A 15,525-nucleotide genomic window follows, 5' to 3' on the forward strand; every position below is an offset into this window, starting at 1 on the left:
CACACCATACATTGCTGGAATTTCATTTGGATTATTCACATTTTAAAGGTTATTTGGCCACTGCCTATCTGGTGGTTTTACTAATTTTCCTTGATCAATATGTAGAGTGTTTTAGCTTATAATTATCTTTTTTATCCTTACTTAAATAAAACCAGCTAGAGATAGAAACTGCCTTCATCATATTAGTATTGGATGCTTTGTAAATAATTGGGGCTCTGTTACATTATGCAACATATTAGAAATAAATCAAATGTTTTAGGAGTGATCTGTTTCCTGGCATGTACCGAGTCTAAGGTAGCGGTCTGGCAAATGCCTGTGTACCTGGTTAACTAGTCCAAACAGAACCATATATGGCTAGGCCAATAGGCTGAAACATTCTAGAATGGGTGCAGGTTTAGATATATGAAATCAAAGATAAATCCCCCATATGAAATAAAAGGCACTAAGTTTGCCCAGGTTCACTAACCCATAGCATATTTGCTTTTAAACAGGTAACCAGTAAATGCTACTTGCTGACTGGTTGCTATGGGTTACTGCTGAGCAATTAAGTTAGTGACTCTTTTTTTTTTTTTGTTTCTTTTGTAAATTTTCTTCAAGTTAAGTTGGCTGATATTTTCTCATTTTGCAGTGCCATGCTGTTTGAAGAGGCAAAGGAGAATGTATTATTTCACAGCCACTTAAAATGTGGAGCCCGCATTTTAGTATACTTTTCATGCCATTATAGGCTGCTTTTTATTTCAGAGGGTTTTACATTCTACACCTGTTTTCTCTGGAAGCTGAATCAGAATGAAATTCCTATCATTTTATTGCTGTACCAGATAAAGTTAGGGAAACTGCCAACTGGGTAAATTACAGATTTTTAGTGCAGGACAAGATGAATTCAGGAAAGCAGAATACATTATAAGCACACATGCATCCTGAAAGCTCAGAAGCAAATACTAAAATAGAGCTGAAAAGTTCTATAATATGCTCAGCTGACTCCACCTATTTCCTTATGAATTCCCTTCCAGCTGCTTTATCCAGCAATTTCAGACGCACTGGCTTACACCCACCCCCTTTTCCCACTAAACCAATTAACTAGGCCAAGAAAAGCAAAGGTCTCAAGCAAAGACTTTAAAGCAAGGAACTGTTATACTACAAGCTATTCCTAACTTTTGTAACATTTATTTTAATAGGTTTTTTTTTTTTATAATATTTTCATTTTGTTTTACAAAAAAAAAATTACAAAGTCAACATTTGTCACAGAAGGTTAACCCTAATTCACAGTTGTATATTTACATCTGACCTTAGAGCAACATCTATCATAAAGGTTAGCCTTAATACAAATCTTATACTTCAGCATACAGCATAATGCAAATAAAGGAAAACAAGAAAAACAAAAACAAAAGGTGTCCAAAACAAATTAGATATACAGATCTTTAGGCTAAAACATATTAGTGGGGACATCCTCGTTGAGCATAGAAATTTGTAAACCTTCACTCTGTATTAAGACCCCTATATTGTATCCAGGGATCCCATATGTTCTTAAAAACATCATAGCGATCCATCGCAATGCTAGTCAGGTGCTCCATTACTAAATAATTATCTAACCTGATTTTTACTTGTTAAATATCTAATAAAGCAGTTTTACATCCTTTTGCAACTGTCTGTTTTGCAGCTGAGAATATATTCTTCACTAAGGATTGTCTATGTTTGTTCCCACATGGGATATTATTGTGTAGCAATGCTTCCACTGGGGATTTTCTTAGAATAAGGTCTGTAACAATAGTTATCATAGTATAAAACCTGGTCCAGAACTGGGTCACCTTTGGGCACTTCTTTTCAATAGTTTTTATTTACATTTTTAGAAGTCCAAGATGGATATCACAGTAAGAAATATGCATTATTATTTCTGGCAATCTATTTAGAGGGGGAAAGAAGAGTAAAGAAAAAAGAGGTGTAGTAAAGAAAGAAATTACAAGAGAAATTGGTTAATCAACCATCAACTTTTTAAAGAGGAATAAAAGCGAAGCAAAATGAAAAACAGTTTAATCTTAAATTAGTTTGGTCAGCAGCCTGGATAAGAAATATAAGCAAACAAATAAATGAAGGTTCAGGTGACACTCTGGAGATCCCAGTGTGGTTAGTCATAACAAAAACTGAATGGCTAGTGGTCAGACCAAAGAGTCATAAAGCACCAGCTATATCAATAAAGGAATGTCTCACAGTAAAGGACAAACATAAATAAAGCATATTGTGTCTATCCTGGAGAATGCCGTATAATGTTTTATTTACTATGACCCAATTTACTTTATCTTTAAAGTGAAAGATAGGAATGGTTGTGGTTTACAGTATTTTGCAAAAGCAGCAAGGAAAATATGAGTTATCAAAATTCTCCTGTAACAATATGTGGGATTTTTCTATTTAAAGTGATCTGTGGTTAATTTTTCGTATTTATATAGGTAACTGAGGGAAAAGTAAATTATTGACCAGAGTTGCTGAACTCTAGGGCAATTTCATCAAATACAGTACGTAACATTGTTCCTTCTTGGCCACATTCTCTTAAACAGTTTTTACTAAGTCAAGGATATATTTTGAGTTGATGATGGCAGGATATTTATATTTGGCCCAAATTGGGACAGAAGTCCGTAACAAAGCACTAGGGGAGATTGGGAATAATTGCTGTGCCAGTATTTTTACCCATTGGGGTGGATAAGTGTTGTATAGATAAATGAGTGGTACCAGTTGAGTGGCATTGTAATATTTTGGTGTGGAAACCCAAACCACATTGTATTTTACAGGTGTGCAAAGTTTTCTGAGAAACCCTCATCTGTTTGTCTGCACATATAAAAAAAGACTATATAGCTCTACTTCAGCATTTCAATAAAAGGCAATCTTTATTATTAATAGCCTGCCATAATTTATGGTACAAAATAACTAAAATCTCCAAACTCCTCCCTACTCATTGTCCCACTTCCCAGTTGTGTTAATCAATTTAGTCCACAGTTCTGAGCAGCCAATTGTGCTCAGATTATGACACTTAGGTGTTGCACAGACAGTATTATTGCCTAAGTAATAAACAAGATTATTTAGGTCATGCAGTAAACATGTAGTTAAGTATAAGCACTGCATATAATTGTAGAATACTCATCAACCATCCAAAAAAGCGCCCAAGCAGTGATATCTCCAGAGGTGGGGGAGAAGAGGTGTGCCATCAGGAAGACAGTATAACCACCCAAAAGGACTACAATTATTAGCCCACTGGGCACCTGGGCCCACTGGATAGTGGACCCTGCTAACAAGTAGTATGTGGCCCTATAGAAAAGAAAATTGCATCTTCATTCATGGCCATGTCTCACCAATGCCTGTCCAATTACTACTTAACCCCACTCATGATCCAGCAATCCCTACCCCCACCACTGCAGTATTACTATATAAGACTCTCATTGCCATCTTCTTTATCTTCTTTTGTCTTCTATTTGTTCTGGTCCAGGCAGGTGCATTGGCAGTAAAGTGAGAACCAAACTTAGATGCAAAAAGCTGGCTTTTCCCTGTACTGCACATGTGCCTGCCTGGGCCCGGAGAAAAGAAGACAGAAGAGGATTAGGATTGCAGCTCCTACAGAAATTCCCCAAGCCTTTGCAATTTTCTGGCAATGACTACTGGCCTCATAGATTATAGAGGGAAATAATTGCCTGTTCTTGTAAAACCCTACAAGAACAGGCATTTATTTCCCACTATAATCTATGAGACTCAAATGACTTATATGGCTTGATAAAGTGGTACCCTAAATACTAAACTATCCCCCATATATAGTAAAATGCACATTTGCCAAGTTGCAGCACACCATAGCAACCATAAGATGTTTGGACAAATGATCACTAAATGCTACCTGCTAACTGGTTACCAGCAATGTTTTTTTTTTACTTTTGGGGTTAGTGACTCCCTTTTGATAGCTGGAAAGAATTTAACAAATAATTAAAAATATAACAAATGAATAATGAAATCCAACTGAGAAGTTGTCAAGCACACATACTGAAGTGTTAACAAGTTGAACTACCTGAAATACCCCAAAAATACCCTAGGTCTTATGGTACTGATTAGATGTGGCCAGTGGGAAGTGGAAACGACTAGAATGAACAGACTTGCCTGCAGCTTAAACAACTCTTTTGCTTATAAGCTGCACAGAAGTATACGTAAGTGTAAGTACAGGTATTGGAACATTTATCCAGAATATAGGACCTGAGGTTTTCTGAACAAGGGGTCTTTCTGTAATTTTAATCTCCATATCTTAAGTCTACTTAAATAATCATTTAAACATTAAATAAACCCAATAGGATTAGAGGTTTCCAGAAAATGGATCCTGCATAATAATAATAATAAAAATAATAATAATCATCATTATCATCATCAACTTGAAAAGAGCTGCATTATAATGTTTTGGGACTCCCAAACAACTGCTTGTTAAATATGTAGAAATCCTTTAATTTGCACTTTCCCATTAACTTTCAAAGAGACACCAACCATATGTGCCTATGCTATGTATTTTTTTTTAATATTGTCCTCTAATGCCTGTTATATGATGAAGTGCAATATGTGCTTCAGCTGTTAATGTTTGTGGATGCTTGAGTCCTGTATGGTATTTGCAACCTCATCACATCTGGTACTAGTAGTATTTGTCCTTGAAGAGTAGAAGTGGAAGTTTCATATTTAAAATGAGTTGTAATTTTTGCACTGACTACAAGTATTTTCATTTTAATCATGACAGCCTAATCTTCCATTGTGAGGGGAGCTGCAGGACCTCAGATGACTGAGCACAGTAAAAGAAAGCATGCTTATTGGAAGTGTGCCTATCTTAAAAAGCAGGCTCCTGTGTTTAAATCCTTGGGATCTAGATAATCCCATGTAGGGGGAGGAGGTAAGGAAGAAAAGCATTTTCTATGCCCACATGTTTTTTGTCAGAGAACTAAATGAGTGGTCATTTTAAATGTGTCAAGAACAATGGATGAAGCTATTAATAAAAGTAGCACTGCTCATTAACAAAATGATTTCCTAGTGTCAGATGTACAACATTGCACTTCTTTTAATTCAAATGTTGCTCCTTTGGATGCCATTTGTTAAGGTTCCTACATCTAAACATACTACTTGCACTTACATATAATTGCACTAAGCACCAGTGCGCCCAGTCAGCCCAACCAAGTTTTACAATTCTGCCTACTGATGCTTGGGACCCCTGGAGTTCAGGGTTCCCTTAACAGCTGTGTTAACAGGCACAATAGACATTAATGAAAAGAATCACATGCTAATGACATTTAACAGTGCATGGTGGAAATTCCCACAGCAACATGCATTGGATTTGTACAAAAATGTTGTGTGTATTAATGCATTAAGCTTAACTGTGGTGGCTGCAAATTATGCTGAAGTTGGGGGAACCGTGGGCTGTTCTGAAGACATGGGTCCCCAAGGAATGCAGAACACTTCAGCAAATTTTAACCACATCCAATTAATGCTACTTCCAACTTTTAAAATCACACCACTTTAAAGTGTAGATTTTTATACATTTAATCATTTTAATCAGCTGTTGAAGTATCTCAAAAATGTGGAGGGATGGGATATGGTGCACACAACAAATTTTTAGCTGTTCTAATAATGCAATGTGTGAAAATTTGGTCAAGCCATGTCCACACCCAAGGCCAAGGCCACACCCATTCCCACAATATACAACAAACAATATATGACATAGTGTCCTCACAATTTCATGATATAGTCTCAACAGCAATATAGGATACAGTGGACTAAACAGTAAGATACAGTGTTCCTTGCATTCCATGACACAGTGGCCTCAGAATTTCATGCCCCCTCCCTCCTTGTGGAGAGGAGGGATATTTGGGTAAATTTGTATTTGCTGTCCTAGATATTCTTTAAGATATGGCTGAATGGCTCATCCACTAATATTTTTCCCATTTCATGAGCTAAGAGGAGATTATGACCAAAATTGTCCAAAGTGGCTATTGACCAAAGATTGGACTTTCAGGGCTTGAGTTTAAAAACCATGGGCTCTATGCAACACCACCACGTGTGCTGCTCCCTAGAATAGAGCAATCTATAAGCTAAAGGTCAGGGCTCTGGTTGATGCTCTTTCTTAGAGAATGCTATAGCAGAAATTAGTCAACCTATACAATAATACCAGTTGATAGAACTGACCAAACAAGCAAGCAAGTGCCTGGCAAAGTGATACTTTCGCTTGAGAAAGGGTCTGGAGGGTCCCGAAATGTTGCTCTTTGCTTGTTTATATGTACTTGGGCAAATAAAACACAATTTTTTCACGGCTTGCATCTTCAGTGAGCTACTGGATTTTTTTGCTGTTGGATATTGACCCCCATGCAAGGTGAGGTTCTTCCAGTATTTGCACCTGATACCCGTTTGGGTAAGTTAACAGAGGGTTGAGCTCCCCAATACTGCTATTGGCAAAGTGATACTGGCATTTTGTTATCACAGATATGTATTTAAAGACTGGGATGTTTTTTAAAAATTATCTTTTTAAAAAATGATGCTTTTGCTCATTTTTCCCATTTAAAATTTTTTTTAGTCAAAATGGGAAAAATTAGCAGAAGCATGAATTTTAATAGTTAATATAACTAGTAGATTACCATTAGGGGTTTCTGAATATATAGGATTTTAACAAAAGTTCATACATTTGTAACCAAATTATTGGATTTTGGGAAACATTAACAGTATTTATACCATGCTGTTTATATGAAATGGTTGTTCATATGTTTGTGTGGGGTATATGCCACATGTGCATTACTAATATACATCTGGCTGCTTTATACATAAAACGGTATCTCTTCTTATCATCCTCAGTTGTATGATCGATCATGTCTAGTGATGAGCGAATCTGTCCCTTTTCGTTTCGCTGAAAAATTTGCGAATCTTTCAAAAGATTTGCGAAACGGCGAAAGCATTGTGCGTCAAAAAAAATTGCCGCCCGCGGCTATTCTTTTTGGACGCGTGGTGGATTTTTCCGTGGCAAATTTTTTCATCCATTTCGCGAAACAATCCGCGAATCCATGCCTGGCAAAACATTTCGCCCATCACTAATCATGTCTTTAAATGTTATCAAAGCAACAGGGATACACAAGTGTACTAGTTACACATGCCAGTCCTGCAGCCTGTTCACCAGGTATTTGAGGTGGTCAAAGAGAGTGAAGGGTTCTAATTAAAAAAAAAAAAAAAAAAAATTGTTCTAAGTTTCGTTCTCTGTTATTAACTAAGGTAAGAAACCTATTATTTGGAACACCTTTAAAGAATAACTAAACCCAATGCGATCGTTTTGTCATAAAAATGGATTTTTGCAGTGTTAGATTATGGTACAAAACATTCAATTAACCTTATTACAGAGAAACAGGCACAACAATAAGCAGTAGTTTATTTAAACAGTAAATTATGACGAACTTGCCAAATATTTTAGCAATCTGGATAATGGATCACTGTAAAATACCTAATTTAAGGGGTTCCATTTATTTTAATTTTTTTTGGCTAGATCTTGCAGAAAATAAAATATTGCAAAACATCAAATTTTTGCCAAAATCACATTTTTTTTCTGTTTGTGCAACATTTTATGCAAATTTGTTCTGGGTGAAATTTACCCATCTCTACACTTCAATTCAATAGAGTTTAAATTACTCTGAAAATGAATTTTAGAAAAATGCCAAAACTTCCCAAGCAGCCAGTATAGCAGATTTATGTACGGAAATAAATATTCACATCTGAAATGCATTAAGTGGCAAAAATAATTTTGTGGCTTTCAAAAATGGTTAGCCTGACTGACAATAAACAGAAACCTAATAGTGGCTTGGAACTGTTTGTTGGCCCTGATAGCCTACGGTCTAACTGAGTGGGGTCAAACTGGGGGACCCCAGGCCCAATGTGGCTATTTAAAGGTTTTCTATTCCCAGGATGCCCATGTGCTTCGCACTTCTTTGCATGGCATGATAGTTTTACCATAGTGTGTGTGAATGTCTTAGGGACTGTAATCCCTTAGTGACTCAAATTCAAATGAGCAAGCACATCAGCTGTAATGTGATGACAGTGAAAAATAAAGTAATTTATATGTAATGTATATGCAAAACTTACCCTAAACCCAAATGTGCAGGTTGTCTGTGCTCCATTATAAACAGAATATACAAATGCTCCCTTTCTCTTTGGGTTGAGAATTCATTGTAAAAATGGTATATATTGTAGAAATTAATTTTTTGCATTCCTATGAAATGGGGCGGTTCATATATCTGGTAGTTGGTACCCCCCCACTTCCTGTTCAGGTCTCTCATAAAAAAACCCTGCTAATGCACAGAATGGCTCCTGCTGCCTACAGGCATGCGCAGAAGGCTCTCCAGGTCGACTACAGGTAGTCGAATTGAAGAGAGAACTGAACAGGAAGTGGGGGCAGGGTTCACTCTGCACAAGGAAGCAAAGAAAAATGATTAACTTCTAACTGAGGAACCAGGTCAGAGAGAATGCTGGGACAAAGGTAGGTAATTCTGGAGGCTGTTTAGAGTAATTTTACTGATAGAAAAAAAAGGTTTGCTTATTCTTTAAACTGGTTACCATATATAACCTTCTACTCAAAAGCATATATACTATCTATCTATCTATCATCTATCCTAACAGATTGTTTTATACTTACATTCTACTATTATCTTACAGATATTGACCTCATCTAACCTTTATTTGTACCTTTTTTTTTTAGTTTACGGTAGAGACCTAACTGTCCTTCTATCCTATTCCTTCTATCCTACTATGTCATGGCCTTCCATTCTTAGTACACAAATCCTAAAACTGCACAATTTTTAAAATATTTTAAAGAATTGTTTAAAGAAAGAGCTGGTTTACAATTACTGTGTAAAATAATAATTACCTTTATAGAGAGCATTCAGAAATATGACATGTATTACCATAACTCACTTTAACAAAATAGATATTAACCCCACAGTCTATTGTAATACTGTTTTCTCTAAGGACCTTAAAACTTGTTCCTGCTGAGAGGAAAGAAACAATTTATTATGTCCTACCATTTTAATGTGGTTAAGTTGCCATCTGTAATCTGGAGGTTTGGGAGAGAAGCAATATTCTCTTGAGGCTCTTTTAATGAAAACAGCATGTATACATAAATTGTAAATATAAATTATTCTGTGCCCTTGCACTTTTTTTTTACAGAATGCAAAAATAAAATTTTGAAAGCTGTTACAAATTGTTCCTCCTGTGAGCACCCAAAAAGTCAGCCCACAAAATGTCTGCAAGTGTTTTGTATAAAGAACTTTTGTGTCCTTAAATTATCTATTGTTTAATAAGTCTTTACTAATAACAACTAATAATGCTGGCGTTGAAAATGTATATCTGCCTATTCTTTTCTTGTATGCTATTTTTTCAGGGTTAAACATCCACTTATTATTCTATTAATCTAAAAAGAACCTACATCCAACAAACCCATACATCCCATATAACCTATATAAATATTTTGTGAATGCATGACGTAAAGCATCCTTATAGATATCTCCTTTACTTTACAAAATTTTATTCAGTGCTCATGCATCTGTATAAACAAAAGAGGATGTTAGTGCCTAATTAAGATCAAAGAAAAAATAGCATATGGCTATATTTAATCTCAGTTTTAAAGCTTAGAAGTTGTGGTTAGATTTTAGAATAGTTAGAAAAAAATCTGTTTTTATAGAATCATTGTAATGATTGTGTGTTATATAAATAAGGGCCTGTTAATAAAAGACTAGAGCCCCATGCACTACAAGTTGCATGTAGCCCTTTTGGCCTTTCTACTGTGCTTTGCACAGCACTGTCAAGGTCAAGGGTGCTCTGCCCTAGCACTTTGTGTCTCCTGATGCTCACCAGCCTTAAAAAAATCATAAAAGCTTGGGGGGTGGGTTTTACAGAAGACACCTATGTCAACCACCTTCCACCTCTCCAGTGTTGGTAAGCACAGGCAAAAGAGTTGAGTCTCAGAGTCTCAGAGTGCAACTTGCATATTCTGTTTAGGCAAACTGCAATGTACAAAAACACCTGTTTCTTGCAATTTGCCCCTTGCCCTGTATCATATATTGTTTTTATGTTATTACTTAGATTTTTTAGGTAAAATATCTGCTAGGACAACTTTTATTTGCGTAAATATAAACATTATTGCTATAAAAATCAAACTTATCATTAACTAATGTTTCAAAAAGGACTAATACAAAAAATGTTTTATACTCTGATTAAAGGTACCATATCCAGAAGTATAACCAGCTGTTATAAAAAAAATTAGAAACTGGTGTTAAGACTGTGCCTTTGGTTGGCAATGCAGGGATTGGGCCTTCTAGTGTAACCCTTAGGGGCAGATTTATCAAAACTTGAGTTTGTGAAAAAAACAAATGCAGACATTTAAAAAATTTTCTTCTTGAATGCCAGCTAATTTAAAGTGATACTGACACGAAAAAACAACTTTTCAAATATGAATATACATAAAAAGCTACCTATAGGTTGTGTTGATGGTTTTTCGCTGACAAGTTTGGTTTTGTAAGTAATTGTTACTTGAAGTTCCTAAACCTGACTGTTTTGCCAACCTGACTGTCCCTTCTCTGCCTGTCAGTTATAGCTTCTAATGCTAATGGACAAATATGGCTGCCCCCTCATAGAGGAACACAGGGCATCAGACAGGTAATGTAAACATATCAGGCAAATATGTTTATGGAAAAATTATAAAGTTTTTGCAAAGACAATGTTATGATAGATGTAAAAAAAGATTTACTTTCTGGTGTCAATATCTCTTTAAGAAAAAAATGCAATAATATCCATGTGGTTATTTTGTCTCAAAATGCTAGTGTGAATCACATTCCTTTTCAATCTGAGTCTAAAAAACTTAAAGGTTTTAATATACTGGGAAAATAAATAAATAAATAAAGTTGTAGAATTCTCATTGACTTCTATGGAAACTCACCAGTTTTTACTTGCTGTGTCTTTTCTGGCAACTTTTGTCTGATTTTTTCTTTATTAAATACTATTTGTCGAATATTGATAAAGCGGCCCCTTAGAGTTACCACATACTAATATACTGTATATTCTGCTAGCAATTAAATTTATTAACTATTTGACACTATCATTAGTTCATATATCAACAACTACCTTTCTGTGAATAGATTAAAATACCAACATCCCCTGTTCCTCTTCCAATCCCTCTGGGGGAAGAGTGGAGTAGAACTTCAATTTTGGGATCTACATAAAACAGCTGCAGGCAGCCATTGAGAAAGAATTAATCATTAACCTGCATATGGGGTATTATGCCCCCAGGGGAATCCTCTCTTTGATCCTAGCTAGGATTAGTCAGCTTGTGTTATAAGAGTGGGTCAGCAACCACTTAGTGCTAGACAGGATAGCCATGCAGCCCACAGCTCCAACTGGAGGTTAGTGGGTTAGTATCCTGGCTGTACAGTCTAAATGCCTGACAACCTTTCTCTAGAGAGAGAATCCCCATTCTACAAGCCATGCCTTCAGAAGACCTGTTTGGGTGAGACCATAGAGTATTGCTCATATTTTTTGGAAAAGCTTATATTGAATGAATTCCTTAATTTTGCCCGAATGCTCATATTATTGCATTATGACTGTATAAACCTGCTTAGTTCACTTGTTACCCCTCTATTGCTCCACAAATATGTATCTCTTCTTAAGAATACCTGTTGCCCATTAATTTCCACTTAACACTACATTATTTTTGGTAATCCTCTTACTACAAACAGAGGGCCCATCCCTGAGTAAAATTGCCTGGTGAAGCCTGTGCTATACCCTAGCCTGGCATATGAAAGGTTAACCCCCTTCTGGCCTTATGCTATCATTTTAGTGCTACACTGGAATTAGTCACAGTTTCCTTATTTTTTTATTATCTTATTAGTAAGATTATCTTATAAACAGTAGCAGCTTTAATGTTTTGGACTAAAAGACATTAGCAGAAATGAATATTTGTCCATGAGCCATTGCATTTTGGTGTAAAGATTAAACCGATCTCAGAATACAAATTATTCATAGATTTATTATGCCATTACTTATTTTCAAAGACTAAATAATATTCTGTTAGAGGTAAAAATTATAATTAACTGGATTCTTACATGTCCAAAAGGATCAAGGTGATTGTTTGTCAGCTTTAGTTTCTGAAATGAGACCAGTTGCCGCATCCAATGTGCTCCAGTTGCAGGGGAATCTGGATGTACATACAAACGACCAGGCATTGCAGGTTCAGCTTTGCCAGCCACCATCCTACAACATGTAATGAGTTTAATGTAAGTTTACTGATAATTAATACACAAGAATGGTTAAATATTGGTCTTGCAAAGTGGTTGGAAAAGAGAAAACACTTAAAAAAATGTACACATCCATACAGATAGAGTCTCCCCAGTTGAGCATTTTATAGATTTGTTGTACAAAGGTGAACAAGCCCTTTAAGTAGTGCACTAAAATGAATTTGTACCTCATGGATGTATTACTATAATATAAATTAAAACATAGTTTCAGGGTCTGCTTTTCTATTGCAGAAATGCAGACAAAGGAAAAACTGTTAAAAAAATGGCCAAAAAATAAAGAACTGCACATTTTCTGAGAACAACTGTTATGGACTGTAGTATTGAGAAGCCCATAAACTGCAAGAACTAACCTTTTAGGCGTAGCAGGAGAGCGCTGCCAACCCCGGTCTTCAACAATGCCGTTTTGCAGTGGAGTTGACAGGGATCCCACAAATGCCCAAGGTTAATTAGAATATGTAGTATCAAATGGATTAGGCAAGGCACAGTCAGGGTCAGGCGATAGGTCAAAAGGCAGGCAGCAAAGAATCAGTAGTCAGGAATCAGGCAAATAGTCAAAACCAGGTATAGTAATCACAACAGAGGCTTTATCAAGATAAGGAAGCACTGAACCAGCTTGGGCACCAAAACACAGAAAGGAGCGCTATCTATTCTCGAATTTCTTGCCAAAATGATGTTGGCATGTCCACTGATGCGGCGCCAATCTCACTACCAATCTCATGTGTGCATCTGGGCGTGTGGAACATCAGAACGCACTCCAGAGAGCATCTGCGCAGAAGAGCCCGGGGTCCAGCTCGCTTGAAGGTTGGAACAAAAGCTGGTCTGCTGTTGCATCTTACTGTACCATGCCTCTAGGGAGCCCCCACTGGTTTTCCGGGAAACTTTTTGTAAAAAGCCCTGCCAAACGAGGAGCATGAATGTCTCTAGCAGCAACCCAGCATTTCTGCTCAAGACCAAACCCCTTCCAATGAATAAGATACTGTTACCTCTAAATTTGCAAGAGTCCACAATCTCCTGAACCACTAATTCTTGATGCCCTTTGCCAGACCCAGGAGGAGGAGAAGGAAAGGCAGAAGAAAAGGTATTACTAACCACCAGTTTAAGGAGGGAGACATTGAAGGAGTTCAAATATTCATACTGGAAGGAAGCTTGAGTTTAACACAAACAGGATTGAAGGTTTCTTTGATTTTAAACGGACTGATGTAATGAAGGCCTAGCTTAGAGGAAGGAATACAAAGTTTGATATTCTTTTTAGAACACAATATTCTTTTTTAAGCACAATTTCTTGATTGGTACACAATCCAGACACGGGTGAAGGAAGAAATAGCTTTATTCCCAATTAGGCATACCTATGACTATGTGTTGAAAGACATGAAATGTGTCAGGATTATTGTGAATAAAGCTATTTCTTAACCACCTTCACCCATGTCTGGAGTGCGTACCCATTGAGAAATTGTTCTTGTGGCTGCTGAATCTCCCTTTGCTACGGGTCTGTGGCGCTGCACCTGGACCACTGGATTAGTGGGATGGGTGTCCATGAAAAACTGTGATTATTTAATGAAGAAATAGTCGTGAAAAACCTTTTCGCTGGGTGAAGGGTCCGGGACAAGGCACCTGGACCAACTCTGTGAAGGGGTGAGCGAATGCAATTTGACACTGGCTGTTTCAAATTTTAAATTAGGCTTGATGTGCTGGGTGGCTTAGAGCAAGTTTTGGTATTATTGTATTCTTTATAGATAACCATACAGAATCTCCAACCCCAAAGCAAGAGGCTGGTCTATGACGTCTGTCAGGTGCCTTCTTTTGATGGACAGAAGTCTTCTTCAGAAGTTTAGACTAATTCCAAACAAATTTACAAAAAGCACACCAAAAGTGGGAGACAAACTGGACCCCTCGGTCAGATACAATAGAAGACGGAAAATCTCTTTAATAAAGATACTTGCAAGAAGAGCTGCAGACAAGAGCTTCTTTAGAGGACTGAAGTGAGCCATCTTGGAAAATCTATCAACAAAAATAGTAAAATGTGCTAACTGTGGTAGATCTACAATAGTCCTTAGATATAGTGGCTTGCAAAAGTATTCGGCCCCCTTGAACTTTTCCACATTTTGTCACATTACAGCCACAAACATGAATCAATTTTATTGGAATTCCATGTGAAAGACCAATACAAAGTGGTGTACATGTGAGAAGTGGAACGAAAATCATACATGATTCCAAACATTTTTTACTAATAACTAACTGCAAAGTGGGGTGTGCGTAATTATTCAGCCCCCTTTGGTCTGAGTGCAGTCAGTTGCCCATAGACATTGCCTGATGAGTGCTAATGACTAAATAGAGTGCACCTGTGTGTAATCTAATGTCAGTACAAATACAGCTGCTCTGTGACGGCCTCAGAGGTTGTCTAAGAGAATATTGGGAGCAACAACACCGTGAAGTCCAAAGAACACACCAGACAAGTCAGGGATAAAGTTATTGAGAAATTTAAAGCAGGCTTAGGCTACAAAAAGATTTCCAAAGCCTTGAACATCCCACGGAGCACTGTTCAAGCGATCATTCAGAAATGGAAGGAGTATGGCACAACTGTAAACCTACCAAGACAAGGCCATCCACCTAAACTCACAGGCCGAAAAAGGAGAGCGCTGATCAGAAATGCAGCCAAGAGGCCCATGGTGACTCTGGACGAGCTGCAGAGATCTACAGCTCAGGTGGGGGAATCTGTCCATAGGACAACTATTAGTCGTGCACTGCACAAAATTGGCCTTTATGGAAGAGTGGCAAGAAGAAAGCCATTGTTAACAGAAAACCCATTTGCAGTTTGCCACAAGCCATGTGGGGGACACAGCAAACATGTGGAAGAAGGTGCTCTGGTCAGATGAGACCAAAATGGAACTTTTTGGCCAAAATGCAAAACGCTATGTGTGGCGGAAAACTAACACTGCACATCACTCTGAACACACCATCCCCACTGTCAAATATGGTGGTGGCAGCATCATGCTCTGGGGGTGTTTCTCTTCAGCAGGGACAGGGAAGCTGGTCAGAGTTGATGGGAAGATGGATGGAGCCAAATACAGGGCAATCTTGGAAGAAAACCTCTTGGATTCTGCAAAAGACTTGAGACTGGGGCGGAGGTTCACCTTCCAGCAGGACAACGACCCTAAACATAAAGCCAGGGCAACAATGGAATGGTTTAAAACAAAACATATCCATGTAG

The 15,525-nt window shown here is 37.2% G+C and overlaps 1 protein-coding gene across 1 annotated transcript in view; it reads right to left on the reverse strand.

The window, feature by feature from the left end:
• Positions 1-15,525, reverse strand: part of tbx4 (T-box 4) — a 100,130-nt gene that overhangs the window by 20,255 nt on the left and 64,350 nt on the right. The window contains exon 5 of the mRNA XM_002933826.4: positions 12,126-12,273. Coding sequence (XP_002933872.1) covers positions 12,126-12,273 — 148 coding nt within the window. The remainder of the gene's footprint in view (positions 1-12,125; positions 12,274-15,525) is intronic.

Source organism: Xenopus tropicalis, chromosome 2 (assembly GCF_000004195.4).
Source record: "Xenopus tropicalis strain Nigerian chromosome 2, UCB_Xtro_10.0, whole genome shotgun sequence".
Lineage (NCBI taxonomy): Eukaryota > Metazoa > Chordata > Amphibia > Anura > Pipidae > Xenopus > Xenopus tropicalis.